Here is a 21,852-nt window from a genome sequence, read left to right on the forward strand (position 1 = left end):
GAATATTTTAATTGAAAATATCATTATTTTAACTGACAATATTGCATGTATTTTTATTAATGTGATTGATATATCTTAACATTTGAGTGAAAATACATTTACACAGCAAGAATAAGTTGCTCACAAACATAGCTGTTGAGCTACCAGTCCCATTTCCTCCTAGCCCAAGTCTTAAGCAGTTAAGACTATGCATTTCTAGATTCTTTCTCCCAATTAAGGATTCCTTGGGGTATCTTCGGCCCACCAAGTCCACACCGACCAGCGATCACCCTATACTCTAGCACTATTCTACCCACTCAATTTACAATTTACAGAAGCCAAATAACCTACAAACCTGTCCATCTTTGGAATGTGGGAGGAAACCAGAGAACCCAGAGAAAACCCACAAGCGAGAACACACAAAGTCGAGCGAACACACAAATACGAACACACAAACACACAAACTCGATATGGACTGCACCTGTCATCATGATTGAACCCGTGTCTCTGGCGCTGTTATGTGTGCTACTGTGCCACCCCCTAAGGCCTCTTCATAATTTGAATATGTTTCATTAAGGTTTCAAACTCCAGAGAATACAAGCTAAAAAGATTCTATCTCTGAATCCATGTATAGGAAGGAACTGCAACACTGGTTTACTCTGAAGATAAACACAAAATGCTTGAATGCCTATCTTCGGTGTAATGCTGCCTGACCGGCTGAGTTACTCCAGGATTTTGTGTCTATATCTTCTGATTCTATGTATTTCCTTTAAAGAGCTGCTGAGAGCAAAAATCATTGTTTTTTACCCTATTTATAAAATGCTCCTTTGCCAATGACTCTATCCTTCTCCCTGTGAACTATTTAACTATGGTTAAAATAGCTAGATTGCAAACAATCTGGTTATTTGATACTAGACACATTTCTAACTGCATGTCTACTCTAACACTGCTACCTGTTTTCCTCTGTAACATAGGTCAGCTTTGATCAAGTCTCATATTACCTGCTACTAAATACTTTATTTTCACATGTAGCTAAGTACAGTTAAATTCTTTCATTTTGCATACAATACACAAAGTTCACACACATATTCGCCACGTTTCTGGCATCGACAAAGTTACAAAAGTACTCATTAGCCATGTTGTTCCCTCTTTGTTCTCGGCGCTTGTTCTCTTCTCAGTGTGCCCCCCCCGCTGGGTCCATCACCATCCTTCTTCTGCCTGTCCCGCTGAGTTATTGCAGTTTTTCGTGTCTATCTTCGGTTTAAACCAGCATCACATTACTTTACACACTTCTTCATCCTTTGTTATCTTTGAACACTTAATCTGAGACAAACCTGCCCACCGTCCATTATCCTATCCTCTGTAAACCTCCAAAATTATTGTGTCCGTGTCCAATCTCAAGAGGTTGAATATGTAGGAAAGAACTACAGAATCTGGTTTTAATCGGAGGTAGATACAAAAAGCTGGTGTAACTCAGCGGGCCCGGCAGCATCTCTGGAGAGAAGGTCTCGACCCGAAACGTCACCCATTCCTTCTCTCCAGAGATGCTGCCTGTCCCTCTGAGTTACTTCACCTTTTTGTATCTACCCTCATGAGGCTGAACCTGTTGCTCAATACTTTTCACATTTCCAGTATTATCCTCAAACCTTGATTTATTTTCCAGCATATTTAGCCTGATTTGTTTCTTATCTATGCAATTGGAGCTTTGAGAACCATCTGTTATCTTCTTACACTTTTATTTCTGGTATCTCCCAGTGAAATATTGGCTTCAGTTTTAAAATTAGTATTGTCTATGGCATCACTCTTTCCCATGTCTGTAATTTCCTGTAGCCTTACCTCCGGACAACCTCCATATATCCATTTCTATGATGTGATCATCCCTAATTGCAAATGCTTGACCTTGGGCAGCTGCACCGTTTGCTTTCAAAGCTCAGGTTCAAGGTTTCCTTCCTTAAACATCTATCTCTTGTTTCTTTGGTAAAATGCTGGTTAAACCCTATATCTGACACAACATGTTCATTGTTTTTATTATAACCAAAGGTCCTATAGCGGATAGCTATAGGATCTTTGATTATAACATGTGCCTGTCCCAGTGGCAAATTTTTGTTATTTCCAAACTGTTAAGGGCCTGTCACCTTGGCCGTAAATTACGCGACATCATTTAAGCATCACGACGCGCGCGATGTGACACGCACGTGATGTGCGAATTACGCACACATGGTGCGCGATGACATAGGCAGTGACGAGCGGCCGCGCAGGATTTTGTGATGTACCAAATCTTCGTGCGCCATCTGCGTGACGCGCAAATGGCGGCCAAGTGGGACAGGCCCTTTACTATGTCAGCGCTATTCCTGTCAAACGTGGCCTTATAATTTTGAATATGTTAATTGGCCCTCATTGAAACTTTCATGATGAGATTAAGCAATACATTAAGTGGCCCTCCCCTGTATTGACACATCATAAAGACTTACCTCTGCCACTTCAGGTACAGTTCAACATATGTTTAAGAAGGAACTGCAAATGCTGGAAAAATCGAAGGTAGACAAAAATGCTGGAGAAACTCAGCGGATGAGGCAGCATCTGCGGAGCGAAGGAAATAAGCAACGTTTCGGGTCGAAAAAGTCTGAAGAAGGGTTTCGACCAGAAACGCTGCCTATTTCCTTTTCTCCATAGATGCTGCCTCACCCGCTGAGTTTCTCCGGCATTTTTTATCCACAGTTCAACACATGTCAGTCTTCTCACTTAAAATTCCGCTGTTTGTGTACACAAGGAGCCACCCTTCAACACAATCAGAAGTGGCCTATGTTAAGTGTTGTGCTCAGATCTTTCGCACCTGCCATTGATAATTAAATATTAAAAGGTGTTCTGCCTGTTAGGATAGCCCCATTTCTCTAAATATGTAATTCTGCAACGGTACGTCTACACACAACTTTTAAAACACATAAAAGATACATGGATGGGAAGGGTATATTTGGCTAAACCAACCAATCCCCGTCCACTGATACTCTCCTCCGCCTAGCAGAGCTGGTCCTTGCCCTTAATAACTTTCCGTTTGACTCCTTCCATTTCCTCCGAATACAAGGCGTAGCTATGGGCATGTGCATGGGCCCTAGCTATGCCTGCCTCTTTGTAGGGTACGTCGAACAATCCTTGTTCGAGGCGTACCGCGGCCCTATCCCCGAACTCTACCTCCGCTACATTGACGACTGCATTGGTGCCACCTCCTGCACCCACACACAACTCACTGACTTCATCCATTTCACCACTAAGTTCCATCCGGCACTCAAATGCACCTGGACCATTTTCAACATCTCCCTACCGTTTCTTGACCTCACTATCTCCATCGCAGGTGATAGACTACTGACCGACATCCACTATAAACCCACTGACTCCCATGGCTATCAGGACTACACATCTTCCCACCCTGCTTCCTGTAAGGACTCTATCCCCTACTCCCCATTCCTCTGTCTATGCCGCATCTGCACCCAGGATGAGGTGTTCCACACCAGGGCATTGGAGATATCCTCATTCTTCAGGGAACGGGGGTTCCCCTCTTCTACTATAGATGAGGCTCTCACCAGGGTCTCTTCTATACCCCGTGACTCTGCTCTCACTCCCCATCCCCCCACTTGTAACAAGGGCAGAGTTCCCCTTGTCCTCACCTTCCACCCTACCAGCCGTCACATACAACAAATAATCCTCCGACATTTTTGCCACCTCCAATGTGATCCCACCACTGGCCACATCTTCCCATCTCTTCCCCTGTCTGCTTTCCGCAGAGACCACTCCCTCCATAGCTCCCTGGTCAATTCGTCCCTTCCCACCCAAACCATCCCCTCTCCGGGCACCTTCCCTTGCAACTGCAGGAAATGCTACACTTGTCGCTTTACCTCCCCCCTTGACTACATCCAAGGACCCGAGCAGTCTTTCCAGGTGCGGCAGAGGTTTACCTACACCTCCTCCAACCTCATCTATTGCATCCGCTGCTCTAGATGTCAGCTGCTCTACATCGGTGAGACCAAGCGTAGGCTTGGCGATCGCTTCACCCAACACCTCCTCTCGATTCGCAATAACCAACCTGATCTCCCGGTGGCTCAGCACTTCAACTCCCCCTCCCATTCCAAATCCGACCTTTCTGTCCTGGGCCTCCTCCATGGCCAGAGTGAGGACCACCGTAAATTGGAGGAGCAGCACCTCATATTTCGCTTGGGCAGTTTGCACCCCAGCGGTATGAACATTGACTTCTCTAATTTCAGGTAATCCCTACTTTCTCCTCCCCTTCTCAGTTCTCCCTCTGGCTCCACCTTTTCCTTTCTTCTTCCAGCCACCCCCCCACCCTCATATCAGTCTGAAGAAGGGTTTCGACCCTAAACGTTGCCTATTACCATCGCTCCATAGATGCTGCCTCACCCGCTGAGTTTCTCCAGCATTTTTGTCTACCTAGGGTATATTTGGCTATTGGCAATGTGTGGGGAAATAGGACTAGCTCATTATGCCAACATGGTCACCATCAGTGGGCTGAAGGGCCTATTTCTATGATACAGATACAGAATATAAAAATTTAAGTAGGTAGTTATAACCATTGAAATAATAGTTAATCATTTATTGCTGTCTTTCATGTTTAAACATTTATATTAAAATTCGATACACTTTTTAAGTTTGGAGATTCTACTGAGATGGCCTCTAAGAGAATGCCTGTTTAATTAATAGAGACTTTTTAATATCAACCAGCTTCAGCCTCTAAGTGACTTACTTCACACATCTCACGTTGTTAATTTTGCGATGCTGGATTTGGAAATAAGCATTCCATAAAAGTGAAATGGATGTTTTATAATTTGTCTGAGGTCATGGTCAGTTTTAGGATTAAAAAAAACCAACTAATTTTGTGAAGCTATTGTCATTATAGTTCCTTTAACTCTTCTTTCAGAGTACACCTTATGCTAATTTATGAGCGTTTATTCATTTTTATCACATTCTTAGGTTGTCGATGAGGAAATTGAAGCAGAATATAGTATCCTCCAGTCACTCACAAGCCATCCCAATGTTGTTAAATTTTATGGAATGTTCTACAAAACTGATCTGAAGACTGGTGGATATCTATGGTTGGTTTTGGAGGTAAGGAGCCTGTGGGTTTAAAATAATTATCATATTTAACCTGTGGAGAAAAATACAAAAGAACATTGTAGAGATATAAAGCTATATATATAGAAACATAGAAACATAGAAATTAGGTGCAGGAGTAGGCCATTCGGCCCTTCGAGCCTGCACCGCCATTCAATATGATCATGGCTGATCATCCAACTCAGTATCCTGTACCTGCCTTATGGTTGGTGATTTGTCAACTGTCAGGAATAATTTATCTGAGACATTTAATTTCTTATACTCACCCTCATTACACTATCACCTCATAATTTAGCCCAATGTAATTTGAGGCTGCATTTCTCCAAAGCCACTATCCTTCCTGTGGTGGGACGTCCGATTGAGATCCCCCAACCTCACCTGTTTCCACCTGTCACCTACCAGCCCCTAACCTCACCCCCCCACCCCTCCCAATCACAATTTATTAGCTATCTTACCTTCTACCCTCTCCGTTCTGATGCAGGGTCTTGACCCAAAATGTCAACCATCCCTTTACACAGATGCTGCTTGACCAGTTGAGGTCCTCCAGCAGTTTGCTTTTTAGCTCAGATTTCTGCATCTGTGTCAAGTCTTCAACTCACCTAGTTAAAGTTAGGGTCAATGTCATTAATGCCTCATCATTTTGACATTTATTTGACAGGCAACTTTTACAAAGTAGAATCAGTAATGCTGTGTCTTTGGAATATGTTATGTAGTGTCAAGTTTCTTAACCATTCTCTTGATGATTGTTTATAGGATGGCATAAAACATATTGCACATTGGCATATTGTAGATGGAATCTGTGGAGTGAAATGGAAACAATACATTTCTGTTGGGGCCCTTCTTGATCACCCTAAAGAAAAGTCCAGACTCGAAATGTCGCTTGTGTGTTTTTATCCATGGATGCTGTTTGTTTTTTTCTTCAACATTTCAGCATCTGTAGACTTTTTCTGTCTCTATAAGATTGAATTCCTGGGTTTGGGTAGCAATGGGGGGAAATGAAATCAGTAACAGCATCAATAAAATAGATTTTTACGATTTTTCCTGGTGAAAATGAGATGGGTAGAATTTGTTTTAAATGTTTATCAGAATCAGTTTTATAATAATTGTGAAAAGCCCCATCTATTCTTTTGTTTAGATTAATTTAGAGATACAGCGTGAAATCAGGTCCTTCAACTGACTGAGTCCTCGCCGACCAATGATCACGTGTACACTAGTTCTATCCTACACACTAGAGACAATTTACAGAAGCCAATTAACATACAGTGCCCTCCATAATGTTTGGGACAAACACCCATCATTTATTTATTTGTCTCTGTACTCCACACTTTGAAATTTGTAATAGAAAAAAAATCACATGTGGTGAAAGAGCACGTTGTCAGATTTTATTAAAGAGTATTTTTATACATTTTGGTTTCTACATGTAGGAATTACAGCTGTGTTTATACATAGTTCCCCCATTTCAGGGCACCATAATGTTTGAGACACAGGACTTCACAGGTGTTTGTCATTGCACAGGTGTGTTCAATGCAGGTATAAGAGAGCGCTCAGCACCTAGTTTTTCCATCACCTTTGGAAACGTTTATTGCTGTTTATCAACATGAGGACCAAAGTTGTGCCAATGAAAGTCAAAGAAGCCATTGTGAGACTGAGAAAGAAGAATATAACTGTTAGAGACATCAGCCAAACCTTAGACTTACCAAAATCAACTGTTAGGAACATCATTAAGAAGAAAGAGAGCACTGGTGAACTTACTAATCGCAAAGGGACTGACAGGCCAAGGAAGACCTCCACAACTGATGACAGTAGAATTCTCCCTATAATAAAGAAAAATCCCCAAACATCTGTCCGACGGATCAGAAACACCCTTCAGGAGTCAGGTGTGGATTTGTCAATGGCCACAGTCTGCAGAAGACTTCATGAACAGAAATACAGAGGCTACACTGCAAGATGCAAACCACTGGTTAGCTGCAAAAATAGGATGTCTAGGTTGCAGTTCGCCAAGAAGTACTTAAAAAAGCAACCACAGTTCTGGAAAAAGGTCTCGTGGACAAATGAGATGAAGATTAACTTCCGTCAGAGTGATGGCAAGAGCAAAGTATGGAGGAGAGAAGGAACTGCCCAAGATCCAAAGCATACCACCTCCTGTGAAACACGGTGGTGGTGGGGGTGTTATGGCCTGGGCATACATGGCTGCTGAAGGTATCGGCTCACTTATCTTCATTGATGAAGTTCAAACAAATGCCTCAAAACTCATTGGCCGGCAGTTCATTCTACAGCAAGACAATGAACCCAAACATACTGCTAAAGCAACAAAGGAGTTTTTCAAGGCGAAAAAATGGGCAATTCTTTAGTGGCCAAGTCAATCACCCGACCTGAACCCATTTGAGCATGCCTTTTATATGCTGAAGAGAAAACTGGACTAGCCCCCAAAACAAGCATAAGCTAAAGATGGCTGCAATACAGGCCTGGCAGAGCATCACCAGAGAAGACACTCAGCAACTAGTGATGTCCATGAATCGCAGACTTCAACCAGTCATTGCATGCGAAGGATATACAACAAAATACTAAACATGACTACTTTCATTTACATGACATTGCTGTGTGCCAAACATTATGGTGCCCTGAAATGGGAGGGACTATGTATAAACCATCTGCTGTAATTTCTACATGGTGAAACCAAAATGTATAAAGATTGCTTTTATTAAAATCTGACAATGTGCACTTTAACCACATGTGCTTTTTTTCTATTACAAATCTCAAATTGTGGAGAACAGAGGCAAATAAATAAATGATAGGTCTTTGTCCCAAACATTATGGAGGGCACTGTACAAACCTGCATATCTTTGAAATATGGGAGGAAACTGGAGCACCCTGAGAAAATCCAAGCAGTAACAGGGAGAACGTACAAACTCCTACAGACGTCATCCATAGTCAGGATCAAACCGGTTCTCTGGCACTGTGAGGCAGCAACTCTACCTTTGCACCACTGTGCCGCCCATAATGATTTTACATTTTTTAATTGATGTACGTATATGAATGCGAATTTTGTACATCGCGGCTATTTAAATAGAAGTATTCAAAATATTGCGCTGCATTTAGCTTTAGAAGTATTACACATAAAGCAATCGCATTGACTGAAATACCACTTCTAATTGAAGTCATTTACAGAAAATTAATGTACTTGATGTTGGTCTGTTTGTGAACATTAATGGTGCAAAACTATTTCTGTGCAAATCTGATCCTTTGGCACAATATGCAAGGACTTTTGAAGTATGCCAGTTGTCTGGTTTGTGCTAGTAGCACTGATGACATGAAAGATTGAAAGGGCAATAATCTCTGTCCATCATTCATGAAATTGGTCTGCTTCAGGAAATGTAGCTTGTCTGAAAGGATACTACTTGGGAAGAATAACACAATCAAACCATTGATCTTCTCGCTATCCTTCTTGTGAAATGAATACAATTTTAATGTCAAACAAAATTATGTTGATGTTTTATGAATGAAGTTATGAAAATATTTTATTACTAAAGCATACAATAGAGAATAAATATTTGGGCTAATTTCTCTCTGCCAAGTTTTCAAATAATATGTGAAAAATAACTGACAAAATTTTTAAGAAGGAACTGCCAATGCTGGAAAATTGAAGGCTGACAAAAATGCTGCAGAAACTCAGCGGGTGAGGCAGCATTTATGGAGCGAAGGAAATAGGCAACGTTTCGGGTCGAGACCCTTCTTCAGACAGGAAATAATTGGTGCCCTTGTATTGCTTCTGAATATCACCTTGCCTAAATAGGTTCAATGGTTGTGATGTTTGACATATTTGCCCTTGAAGAGAATGCAACAATTTAAATTTCTTGAGTATAAATGGGCTAACTTTACATCAAGTAAAATCAGTGCAGTAATGAGAAATTATATTGGCTATGGATAGAATCGGTTTGAGTGGAGAAGAGAATTAGCAAGGGAAAAAAGTTGTTGGTGTAGGACCCCTTGTGATTACTACACTGGAGAACAGGTCATTAATCAAGGAATAATGGAGACTAACAAGAAAGCTGATGCAATAATAGTGGGTACATTTAATATTTTATTTTGGACAATTCAAAGGTAGTCTTCAGGATAAATGTACGGTGCTTTCAAGACAGTTTCTTAGAACAATATGTTGTGGACTCGGGCACAAATTGTTTTAGATTGGCCACATGTAACAGTGAGATCAAGAAAATATATTTTGGTGATCATAACATGATAAAAATGTCCCTCAGTTTGAGAGTGAGATACTTTTATCTGCAATTAGTGTCTTAAGTAAAATTATAAAAATGTGAATTGGTAGGGATTGAGTTGGTAGTGGGGAAATATATCAGAAGGAAAGATGGTAGATAAGCATTTTAGTTTAGTTTAGTTTAGAGATACAGCACATTAAAAAAAAAAACAAATATTCACTGAGCAGCGATCCCTGTACACCAGCACTATCATAGACACACGGGACAATTTACAATTTTTACTGAAGCTAAATTAACAAACATACAAACCTGTATATCTTTGAAGTGTGGGAGGAAACCGGAGCACCCGGGGAAAACACCCGCAGTCACGGGGAGAAAGTACAAATTCCGTACAGATAGCACCCATAGTCAGGATCGAACCCGGGTTTCTGACACGGTAAGGTCGTAACTCTACTGCTGCACTACCGTGCTGCCCCACATTTTGCTGAAATTTTGAGGAGATCTTTTGTAATTCTCAACAAAGGTACATTGCATTGATAAATAAAGAGAAAGATGACCCATCCGTGCCTGACTAAGGAAGTTAAACAAGGTTCTTTATTTGAAATAAAAAGGCATACCCTGTATAATGTTACAAAGATCACCGTGGATGGCTCGATTGTAACATGTATTGTCTTTCCGCTGACTGGTTAGCATGCAACTAAAGCTTTTCTCTCTACCTCGGTACACGAGACAATAAGCTAAACTCAAACTCAAACCAGCAATGGATTCCTGAATAAAAATGATAGGGGAGCCAATGCACTTATAAATGGGCAGCACAGTAGTACGGCTGGTAGAGGCGCTGCCTCACAGTGCCAGAGCCCGGGGTTCAATCCTGACCTCTGGTGCTGCTTGTGCAGAATTTGCACTTTTTTGCAGCGTGGGTTTCCTCTGAGTGATCTGGTTTCCTCCCACATCTCAAAAACGTACAGGTTTGTAGGTAAGTGGGCCTCTGTAAATTGCCCTAATATGTAGTGAGTGGATGAGAAAGTGGGATAACTAATGTGATGGGTGATCGATGGTCGGCGTGGATTTGGTGGGCCAAAGGGCTTATTTCCACGCTATCTCTAAACTCTATAGCATGGTGAGGGAGGCCATAGTGGTTTTCTGCCAAGACTCTATCCTGCTTTTCAGGGGTTGCTGCAGTTGAATTTCTGGTCATTGGTGACACTGAGGATCTTGAAGTAATGCCTTTGAATATCAAGAATATTTAACTCTCTCTAATTAGAAATGTATAGTCTAGCACTTTTGTGGCAATAATGCTTGTTGCCACTTATCCACCCATATTTCAATTATGTCCCTGCCTTGTTGCATGGAGGCGTGGATTGCTTCATTTGCTGAGCAGTTGTGAATGGATTTGGTCACTTAGTTTAGAGATGTAGCATGGAAACATGCCACTTGACCACTGAGTCCATGTTGTCTTTCGATTCACATCAGTTCTATGTCATCCTATGTTCCCACTGCCTGCACACTAGGGGCAATTTACAATGGCCAATTAACCTGCAATTCCACACGTCTTTGGGGATGGGAAACCGGATCCCTTGGAGGGAACCCATGCAGTCACGGGGAGAGTGTGCAATCTCGACACAGACAGCATTCGTGGTCAGGATTGCACCTCTGGCATTGCCAGGCAGGCAGCTGTTCAGCTGCGCTGCTGTGCCGTGCATTGTTTGATCATCAGCCATCGCCAGAGAGCAGCAACACCTGGGGGGTAGGGACTTTTTGAAATTTTATGTATTAAAATCATGTTTTAGTGCATTGTAGAAGTATGATTACAATGTTTTTTGTTTGAAGTATTTTTATGATAATGTAGGGCCTACATGTGAGGTAGGAGCAGGTGATTATTATTTCTGTTTTTGCTCGACCTCCAAAGACTGGGGGATAATAATACAGGCCATCCCCCACCTCAAAAAGTGGGGGGATATATCCCCCATTCCCCCCCCCCCCCCAATCGATGCCAGTGCCTACCACAGTACCGAAAATTTGACAAAAAACTTTAAAATGTGTTATAATTCCAAGTGCTTTATTTTGTTTGTAGTTGGAAAAAGAGACAAGAAATAATCAAAACATTTCCTGATTTTGCAAAGTCATACATATTATGTTTTGTTCGGGGAAAAAAATCGATTTTGAAGTATGCGTTCTCCTTTTGACATATATTTCATTATGATTTGAATGTGGAATCATCAAACCATGACATTAATAAAGGGGGTTTATGTTTGTGGAAACATTACTTTTTTAAAAGTAAGACTTTCGAGAAATCTAAAATGCATTAGATATATACATATACATGCACTGAGTCTCTTGCCCAGAGTAGGTGAATCGAAGGACCAGAGGACAGATTTAAGGTGAAGGGGAAAAGATTTCATAGGAATCTGAGGGGTATCTTTTTCCACACAAAGGGTGGTGGGTGTATGGAACAAGCTGCTTGAAGAGGTAGTTGAGGCAGGGACTATCCCAACATTTAAGAAACAGTTAGACTGATACATGGATAGGACAGGTTTGGAGGGAATCCAGTGAATTGGCCGCCACTGCCTTCAGTGGCAAAGAATTCCACAGATTCACAACTGGCTGGGTGAAGAAAGTTTTTCCTCATCTCAGTCCTAAATGGTCTACCCCTTATTCTTAAATGGGACCCCTCGGGAACATTTTTCCTGCAGGCAAGCAGGATACTTTCTCCAACCACCCGCATTTGAAGGCCACTATCTTCCACTGCTTCTACCCAGTGTTTGGTACCTACTTCCAGCAGCCACTGGTTGTCCTCCAGGATGCACCGAGCCGCAGCCTGGTCCATGCTGGTCCATTCACGGCAGCGGCGCAACGCTTCCTCCTCGTCTTCGACCCGAAGAGCGGCCGCCTCCAACAGCCCGGGACTCTTGCGTTGAGGCTGCTTCATGGCCAGAGCTGCAGCGAGCAGCTACCCAGCCCTGCAAACACTGGCCAGCCCCAGCTCCCCGTCCGCATCTGCCCCCGATGCTGCTTCTGCTTCCATCCCTCCCTCTGCCCCGACTCTCCAACACCCATGACCAGGTTGCTCAGAGCACAGCAGCGCCTCGTCCAAAGCTGGAGATACTGAAACATGTCTAGCCAAAAAAGTGGGGGGCTGCAATTGCCTGACAACAGCTGGGAAGAAACTGTCCTTGAATCTGGAGGTGTGGGTTTTCACACTTCTATACCTTTTGCCCGAGGGAAGAGGGTGCGACCTGACCTTGATTATGCTGCTGGCCTTGCAGAGGCAGCGTGAGGTATAAATGGAGTTGATGGAAGGGAGGTTGGTTTGTGTGATGTTCTGGGCTGCGTCCACAATTCTCTGCAATAACGCAGAGGGAGTCCGCAGAAGGGTTCCGACCTGAAACGTCACCTATTTTCCAGAGATGCTGCCTGGCCCGCTGAGTTACCCCAGCACTTTGTGTCTATCTTGGTATAAACCAGCATCTGCAGTTCCTTCCTACTCTTCAAGTCATAAGGTTTTAAGTACAGACACTTAACACAAAAATATAGGCTGACACCTCAGTGCAGTACTGAGGGAAAGCTGCAGTTGTGTAGATGCCGACTTTGGGATGAGATATTAAATTGGGCCCATTGCTCTCTTAGGTGGACGTTGAAAATTCTACGGCACTATTTAAAAAAAGAGCAGAGAACTAACCCTTGGTTTTCTCGCCAACATTAATTAATCAGTCAACATTACCTGATGCTCAAATCATTTTTTTTTGTCATGCTGATGTGAGAATGGGCTGTGTGCAAATGAACTGTTGAATATCCTGAATCTCACCAAGGATTAAATGTCAGAAGTACTTGTAATTAAGGATGTCCTCCAAATGGGGGTAGAAGGCTCTATAACTAAAGGTCATTTTATTCCTTTCACGGAAATATGGAGTGAGATTTTTGAAATAGTCGTACAGTGTGCAAACGGGCCCTTTGGCACAAATTGCCCATGCCAACCACGATGCCCCATCTACACTTGTCCCATCTGTCTTTGTTTGGCTCATATCTCTGTAAACCTTTCCTATCCAGGTACCTGTCCAAATGACATTTAAATGAAATATTTTTCTCACATTTCTTTCCCAGCTGTGCAATGGAGGTTCTGTGACTGAGCTTGTCACTGAGCTGCTCAAGCATGACCAATGCATGGATGAAGCACTAATCTCATACATTTTATATGGAGCACTTTTGGTAAGAAATAAGTGACAAAGAGATGATTTCTCAGTTTATGTCTGCATTCTTATAGCATAATATTTAAGATGATGATTGTGACTGCAGTATATTGCTGGTGCAGTGCATTACTAAGCATTTCATTAATGCGTATGCAGATTGGTTTAAAGTTACTGAAACAATAATTATTTTGTCTACATTCATTTGATCTATTTGTATTTTCTGTAGGGCCTTCAGCATTTACACAACAACAGGATTATTCATCGCGATGTCAAGGGCAACAACATACTCTTGACAATAGAAGGAGGAATCAAGCTGGTTGACTTTGGTAATTTCTATTTCCCATTTATTTTCTCTGAAGTTTGCAGTTTAGCCAAAGGCTGCAATTTATTGATGCCGTAGACAGCGCAAGCTTTACTGTGACGCCACAGGCAAAGTATATTTTGCTTTTTGTGTCAGAGGATTAAATTTAACAGATGGACTACCCAAGGAACTGTTCGCTGTAGCCTGTCAGCTCAAAGATTTTGGAAAAACTGATCGTTCTTAAAATGATGAACAAATCAACGTGGAATGGGGCTAAATGTATTTCATTTATTTGATAGTATTAGAAAGCTTCCTTGTACAATTGGAACAAACTATTTCATATTGGCTTTAGTTATTTTACAGTGTGGTATGATTTTTCTTTGCTTCTCAAAGGGATGCTGGTTCTTTGTTAAATGTCTTAATAGCCTAAAGCAATACTAGTCCCTCTGCACGAAAGGGAAAATGGACTTGGCACCAAATATAACTGCTCCATTTAATTGCTGATTTCCTGAAGGTAAATTATTAAGACTGGGAAAATATAGATCAAAAATGCCTTGGAGAATTGCTAGTAACTGCTCTTACTAATTTAAGGTAATAGACACCAAAGCTGTTCACCTCTACATGTCCTGTTGTGAGTCTGAGATTTCTCCATGACAACCAGCATCATTGCAGCTCTATGTTCAGCTTGTGTGGCGAGCTAGTCTGTGCCCATCTCATTTGTTTATCCTGGTAAAATACTTGGCTATCATGAGATTTATTGAGATCTATTGAAATCCTCAAATGCAGGGAGAGATTTAAATATATGCCAATCGTGGGATTGCAAACCAACAACAAACATTTGAAAGGTGCATGTCGACCACATTACTACAGATTTGATTTGATACATTTTGGTTATTTTTGTGCAAAATATTAATTTTTCACTTTTGTTAAATAGGTGTTTCAGCTAAGCTTACAAATGCAAGATTACGTCGAAACACTTCTGTGGGTACTCCTTTTTGGATGGCACCCGAGGTGGGTTGAATTTTAACTTTTATAATGTTCAGCTGTATTTATCTATTTCTGAATTTTGTGGGATGTATCTTTGCAGTTGTTACACCCAGTCCTGATTTGCAACTGCATTGTCAATTGAAGAGTGCTATCTGTTCCAGCATAGTTTATCTTCAACTGATACAGTCATTTCAGTGTTTCTTCATGCTGTGGTCATATGGGCATTTAATTTGTGAAAGTGTGAACAACATGACAGCAATAAACGGGAGAGAAAGGCGCTCTTTCCTTATTTCTCGCCGGGAACAAATGGAGGATGAAAAACGTAATTGAATCTGTGCTGCTACATTAACTACGAAATGTGTTACTTTTGAACCCGACACATTTTTGAACCTACGTGGAACAAAAATAACGTCAAGAAAAGGTGAAGCAACAGATTCTTCTGACGTCTGTGCTGATTCTGTATGGAGACAAAGAGATCAGCGTCATTCAGTGTTGATCTTCTCAGAGCTGAAATTGTTTGAAGAGGAGAGGTGAATTGTCTATTATTACAGTTCAAATGACAGAAAAATCCAAAACATATTTTGCTGACCTAAAAGTCTTCTGAAATGCAACTCTGTTTAGCAAGCCACTCTGGGGCAGTTTACAGATGGGCAGTGAAGTGCTTGTGTTGTTAAGATCTGGAATTAAATTTAAAAAAAAAACCTTATCTCCTACCCTGTTTCCTTTGAAGGGAAAATAAGGAACGTCTTATTTTTGTGTAAATCAAAAATATTGTAGAAGCTGGAAATCTGAAATAAAAACAGAAAATTCTGGAAAAACTCAGCAGGGAGTTTAATTAAGATATTTATCTGCCCGTTTAATGGCTGCAACATTTCACCAAATTTTAGATAGATCCTCCCATTGCCATCCCCCACTTTCTCTATTATTCAGCCCATCTTGTTTTCCTTCTTTCCCAGTTATAATGAGGCACCTTCAGCCTAAAATAACAATTTCTCTCTCCACCCATTTAATTTTTCTCACATTTTCTGTTTTTACTTGTATTTTATGCAATTCCTTCCTCAGAACTGCATTCGCTTTTGTAATCCTGGAAATCATTTTGATCTTTAAATTAAATGACCCAGATTACCAGCTGTCAATTATTTAGCAGTCCACTTGTTTCTGTCAGAAGATTCCTGGTTGAAGTTTCGATCCAATAACTTGAGCACAAGACTCCAGGTTAACGTTCTAGAGCAAGATGAAGTAATGCAACTGTGCTGGAAACAATGGCTTTAGCTGAGATGCTAAATCGTGGATTAAGAAAACACAAGATTCTGTGGAACTATTTCAAGGAGGAGGATGAGGGAAATTATTGTGTGTTCTTGCTAATGTTTAACTCTCATATGGTACAGAGGCATAGTCATCAAACAGCATGGGAATGGGCCCTTCGGCCTAACTTCCCACCTGCCTGCGTTTGGCCTATATCCCTCTAAAACCTTTCCGAACCACTTACACATTATCTAATTGTTATTATACTCAATGGATTCTTTTGCTATACTTCTGAGACATTCATTTGACAGTAAACTGTAACATAATGAACAGAATGTTTAAGACACAATATAAAACCAATTATTTATTTCCATAAGCCCATAACTCCCTGTATCTGTTGTCTCATCAAGCCATGCACTTTTCAGTACATCTGTTCTCTTTAAATTCTTATCTGATATATTTCATGGACATTGAATGTGGTGCCGTTTAAGTTGTCATTTCAGTTTCCAATTGCCTAAATGTTGGTACTTCTTGTCTAAATTGCACTCTCTATCTCCTTTCTCTTCTTCGGTTTCCCTTTTTTGCTCTTTTTAATTAGCTTTTGCTTGAGTGCACCATCTAACTTTGACTTAATGAAAAATATATTTGTTTGCATCCTTGTGAGATGTCTTGGGACTAGATGTGTTATGTAAGTACTAATAGTTATGTCCTTATAACTGCTGGAAGAGTAAAGATTTGATAACCTGTTAATCATACATTCAGAAACTTTAAACACCATGCAAAATGTTAAAAAAATAATGGAAAAGATAAGAATCAGAAACAAAAAAACATATAAATCCTTCATTAAAACAATTAATTCTTAGAAAATGGAAGGGTCCCGACCCAAAACATTGCCTGTCCTGTCCATTCACCCCAAAATACCAGTTATCCAATCTTTTCTGAGATCCATCACAGGCTTTTTGTTCAATAGAAATCTGTGATAATACTGGATAATTCTTTTGATACAAAATACATTTTTTGCATACAGTACAGAAAGACTATTCTTCATTAGTACAGGTGTCAGAGGTTATGAGCAGGAGAATGGGGTTAGGAGGGAGAGATAGATCAACCATGATTGAATGGTGGAGTAGACTTGATGGGTCGAATGGCCAAATTCTAGTCCTATCACTAATGACATTATGACTATCCCTGTACATAACCACAACCGCCATTGTCAGTACAGAATGCACAGAACAGCCACTGAGTCCATGTGCAAAAGGCATCCTATTGGTGCTATTTTACAGTCCCAATTGCAGCTGGCCACAAAACCTGTTGCAACCATCGCCTCTATTCTATTCGTCCCGCGATCCAATGTTTGTCTCCACGCCTGGCCCTCTTCAGCCCTTGTTCCCCCGCTGTTGGAACTTCAGTTCTGAGAACAGTCAGGAAATTACCCAATAAAAAGAAGCCCGCAAGTTCTGGAGTTCAGCATTCATGTGGGAATTCTGAACTAAGTGGGATTGATGGTAAAATAATAAGTCAGCACTTGCATGCAGAACGTCTAGGTATTTTCCAATGATTACAAGTGACAAATCTCGGCTTTTGGTCAATAAAACTGTTCGCTTACTGACGTTTCCCAAAATATTATCCTCATCTACCCCAAATCTATTTTAAATGTCCGTGAACTTTTGACTTAAAGTTTTGCACCATTAACTTCATGCAATAATGTGCAATTAAACGATAACTCTGCTGAACTAACTGCAATCAACGCATTTTCTTTTGTAATTCTTTACCTTTCTTTAGGGATTGATGTCAACACAAGGTCAGGAGCTGAATCGTAGTTTAATTTAACTCGCATTGGAACTCTGTTTAGATTAATTCTGACTGTTCAGAAATTTTTGCACACATTAAGGCCATTACAATATTTCTTCTGTTAATTTTGATGTGAATAAAACTTATTTGTCAGAAAGCAGGAAAACAAAGCAAGCAACTCCGCAGCTGTGAGAGCTGTAACAAAAATTATCCCACCTAATTTTGAATTAATAATTTTTGCTTGTTGTAACATTTTGGTAAATAAAATGAATCTGGGAAATACATTTTTAGGTTTGTAGGTTAATTGGCTTCAGTAAAATGCTAGAGTAACTCAGCAGGTCAGTCAGCATCTCTGGAGTAAAAGAATAGGTGATGTTTCGGGTCGGAATCCTTCTTCCGTGGTGGAGGTGGGGAGGAACTAAACTGGATGCGAGAAAAGGCCAGAACAAATCAGGTACGGTAACAGATGAATTCGGGAGGTATGGAGCCCATAATGGTTGGTTGGGGATGTTGTTACAACAAGAGGGACACAAGGATGGGAACAGTGGAACTGGTAGGATGACTAGGGAGGGGGGAGAGAGTGGAGGAGAGGGAATGCAGGAGTTATTTGAAAATAGAGAAATCAATGTTCATGCTGCTGGGTTGTAAGGTGCCCAAGGGTTGTGAGGTGCTGTTCCTCCAATTTGCGTGTGGACTCACTCTGACGGCGGAGGAGGCCCAGGACAGAAAGGTCAGTATGGGAATGGGAAGGGGATTTAAAATGATCCAAAGATGGTGCGTGACCCGCTGAGTTATTCCAGCATTTTGTTTCTATCCCCTTTCACTGATTCTCAACTCGAGCAAGGCCAGCATGTTACGGCAGGGAAGCACATATGGGCATGCTGGCATTACATTGCTATCACTGCTTGCAGATTTTGATCATCTGAAGAAGGGCCCCAACCCAAACATCACCTACCCATGTCATTCAGAGATGCTGGCTGACCCGCTGAGTTACTCCAGAACTTTGTGGTTCACACAAGATTCCGGCATCTGTAGTTCACTGTGTCTTCATCTAATATTTTATTGGTTTCTCACATTGTATCTTTCCATTCTCCTTCTCCTTGTAGTTTCCCTCCCCCACTCGCCATTCACTCTATTTCTTTGCTCATCATCGTACCAAAAAATATAGCTTGCATGTATTTATCTCTTTTAGTTGGTAATAATAACTTTCTTTTGTTTGATATTATAAAAATGCTAAATCATATGGCTAAGCTGGAAGCTTGTAAATATTAATTTTAAGCAAATATGTTGCTTTCTCTTTTAAATAAAATGAACGATGGGATATATAGTTGAGTTTAACATTTCAGAAACTGGATCTTTGAAAATACTGGCTTGTCATTGTTGATCTTGTACAGTTGCATTCATCACTGACATCTTGAAAGGTTACATATTAATAAGAACTGCAGGTTCTTCACTTGGCTACAATAATGTTAAATATCATCAAGGGAAATCTGTTATGATCCTATTCATGTTCCATCAACAAAAAACTGGGAATGAACTTTGGAAACTTGAATGTAAGACAAAGCTGTTGACAATAATCAAAGATTTAATTCCCAGTAAAAAAAACCCATGGTTGGTTTATATGAACATGAATGCAAAATATGAATGAATGCAAAAACATGAGGTGTATATATGATGTAAATATGATCTAAAAATTGACAGAAATAAATAATATTAATAAAGATACAGTAGTTGCACTTTAAGGTTTCTTGAAGTATAATTCTGTGATATTAAGAAATATTATAGCTCATGTCAGTAATTATTATATGCTGCAAAAACTTGTGTGTTTGACAAGAAAAGAATGTGAATCATTTTTAATAATTTACATATGGTATTTGACAGCATAATAATTAAAATTGTGCTATTGATAAATGACAAACACCGTCGTCACGCAATTATAATACCAGTTTAATTTCCTTCCTTCACATAATTAATGAAGAACAAAATAAATGCTGGTGTACCTACCAGTGCAATTATGAATAAAGTGGTGAAGTCTAATATTATTAATTGATAGGTCATTGCTTGTGAACAACAGTTTGACTACTCGTATGATACCCGATGCGACATATGGTCTTTGGGCATCACAGCTATTGAACTTGGTGATGGTGAACCACCTTTGTCGGATCTCCATCCTGTGAAAGCACTCTTTAAGATTCCAAGGTATGTCACTAGATGGCTCTCTTGGCTTGTTTCAAGGTTGCTGATCATAGCTATCTTTTGTATGAAGAATGAAAATGTATTGCAACTTTGAAATATTATTTTAAAAAGTTATCTATCTGACTAATTAGCCGATATGAAAATATTTGCGGGAGTACATTTAAACTATAGGATAGATTTAAATGTTTTCATTCTATACATGGAGTTATTTGCTGTGTAGGAAGGAACTGCAGGTGCTGGTTAATGCTGGAGATAGGCACGAAATGCTAGAGTAATTCAGCCGATCAGGCAGCATCTCTGGAGAAAAGGAATAGGTGATCCAGTTGTTTATCATCGCTGAATTATATTCTGGAGTGTATTGGAAACTAATGGAATAAGGGATCAGAGAAGTGATCTTTAGAAAGAGATGTGTAGGAAGGAACTGGAGATGCTGGCTTAAACCGAAGATAGACACAAAATGCTGGAGTAACTCAGCGGGACAGGCAGCATCTCTGGAGAGAAGAAATGGTGATGCTTCAGGTCGAGACCTTTCTTCAGAATGAGAGAACTGGTTGTGCTTCCATAGAACATAGAAGAGTAGAGCACAGGATAAGGCCCTTTATTATCTGTTATTAGCTGTTTTGTGATAAATGCCACTGAATTACTAGTAACTTTCCTAACAACATACAGACGTGTAATGTTATTTGTCCCTGTGTATGTAAGGATTCCGTTACTGAGAACTATCTGCAGCCAGTTTTTTCCATGTCAAAAACCCTTCCGCAAGGGTCGGTGCTGGTGCCTCTTCTCTTCACGTTGTATATTGATTTGGATAAGGGGATTGAAGGCTTTGTGGCCAAGTTTGCAGATGATGCTAAGATAGGTGGAGGTCAGGGAGTCTTTGCAGAAGGACTTGAACAGGTTTCCAGAGTGGGCAGAGAAGTGGCAGATAAAATTCAGTATAGCAAAGTGCGGAGTCATGCATAGATTAATTTCTAAATGGAGAGAGAATCCAGAAATCGGAGGTGCAAAGGGACTTGGGAGTGTTGGTACAGGACTCTCAAAAAGTTAATTTGCAAGTCAAATTGATAGTAAGGAAGGCAAATTCAATGCTAGCATTTATATCAAGAGGACTAGAATACAAAAGCAGAGATGTAATGCTGAGGTGCTGGTCAGGCTGCATTTGGAGTACTGTGAGCAAATTTGGGCCCATATCTGAGGAAGGATGTGCTGGCTCTGGAGAGGGAACTCATTGCCACAGAGGGCTGTGGAGGCTGTCAGTGGATATTTCTAAGGCAGAGATGGACAAGTTATTGATTAGAACAGATATCAAGGGTTATGGGGAGAAGGCAGGAAAAAGGGATTAGGTGGCAGAGATCAGCCATGATTGAATGGCGGAGTAGACTTGGTGTGCCGAATGGCCTATTTCTACTCCTACATCTTGTGAACGTGAACATCCATTTCTACAGTAACCCATATTGTGCATGTACTTGGCATAATTCTTTCATATCATCAAATATTTACCCTGACATTACCCTCATTATTATGGAACTCTTTATAATGGATTTTGGTTATAGCGGGCAAAATCTGTTGTAACGAAGGCTTCTGTTCGTATCGGGAACAAAGGACCAAGTTTGTAGTTTCACCAAGGGAGGCTAGGTGGTTGGAGCTAATCTTGGCTCGGTCTGTTTACCTTTCTTGTTTATTGTGTATCTTGATGAGTTTATGGTTTTTAGCTGCTTTTCCAATCCTGTACATATTTCCTCCCCTTACTCAATTATAGCAGCCAATCAGCAATAACGAACACCACCTCCCCCACCCCATGGTCTATGAAAACAAGGGTTATATCTACACC

The 21,852-nt window shown here is 40.7% G+C and overlaps 1 protein-coding gene across 2 annotated transcripts in view; it reads left to right on the plus strand.

Moving 5' to 3' along the window:
• myo3b (myosin IIIB) overlaps window positions 1–21,852 on the plus strand; it is a 414,745-nt gene that overhangs the window by 19,205 nt on the left and 373,688 nt on the right. For both annotated transcript variants that reach the window (XM_055638011.1, XM_055638012.1), the window contains exons 3-7: window positions 4,960–5,094; window positions 13,416–13,520; window positions 13,728–13,827; window positions 14,737–14,813; window positions 19,879–20,024. In XM_055638011.1, coding sequence (XP_055493986.1) covers window positions 4,960–5,094; window positions 13,416–13,520; window positions 13,728–13,827; window positions 14,737–14,813; window positions 19,879–20,024 — 563 coding nt within the window. The remainder of the gene's footprint in view (window positions 1–4,959; window positions 5,095–13,415; window positions 13,521–13,727; window positions 13,828–14,736; window positions 14,814–19,878; window positions 20,025–21,852) is intronic.

This window comes from Leucoraja erinacea, chromosome 7 (genome assembly GCF_028641065.1).
Source record: "Leucoraja erinacea ecotype New England chromosome 7, Leri_hhj_1, whole genome shotgun sequence".
NCBI lineage: Eukaryota > Metazoa > Chordata > Chondrichthyes > Rajiformes > Rajidae > Leucoraja > Leucoraja erinaceus.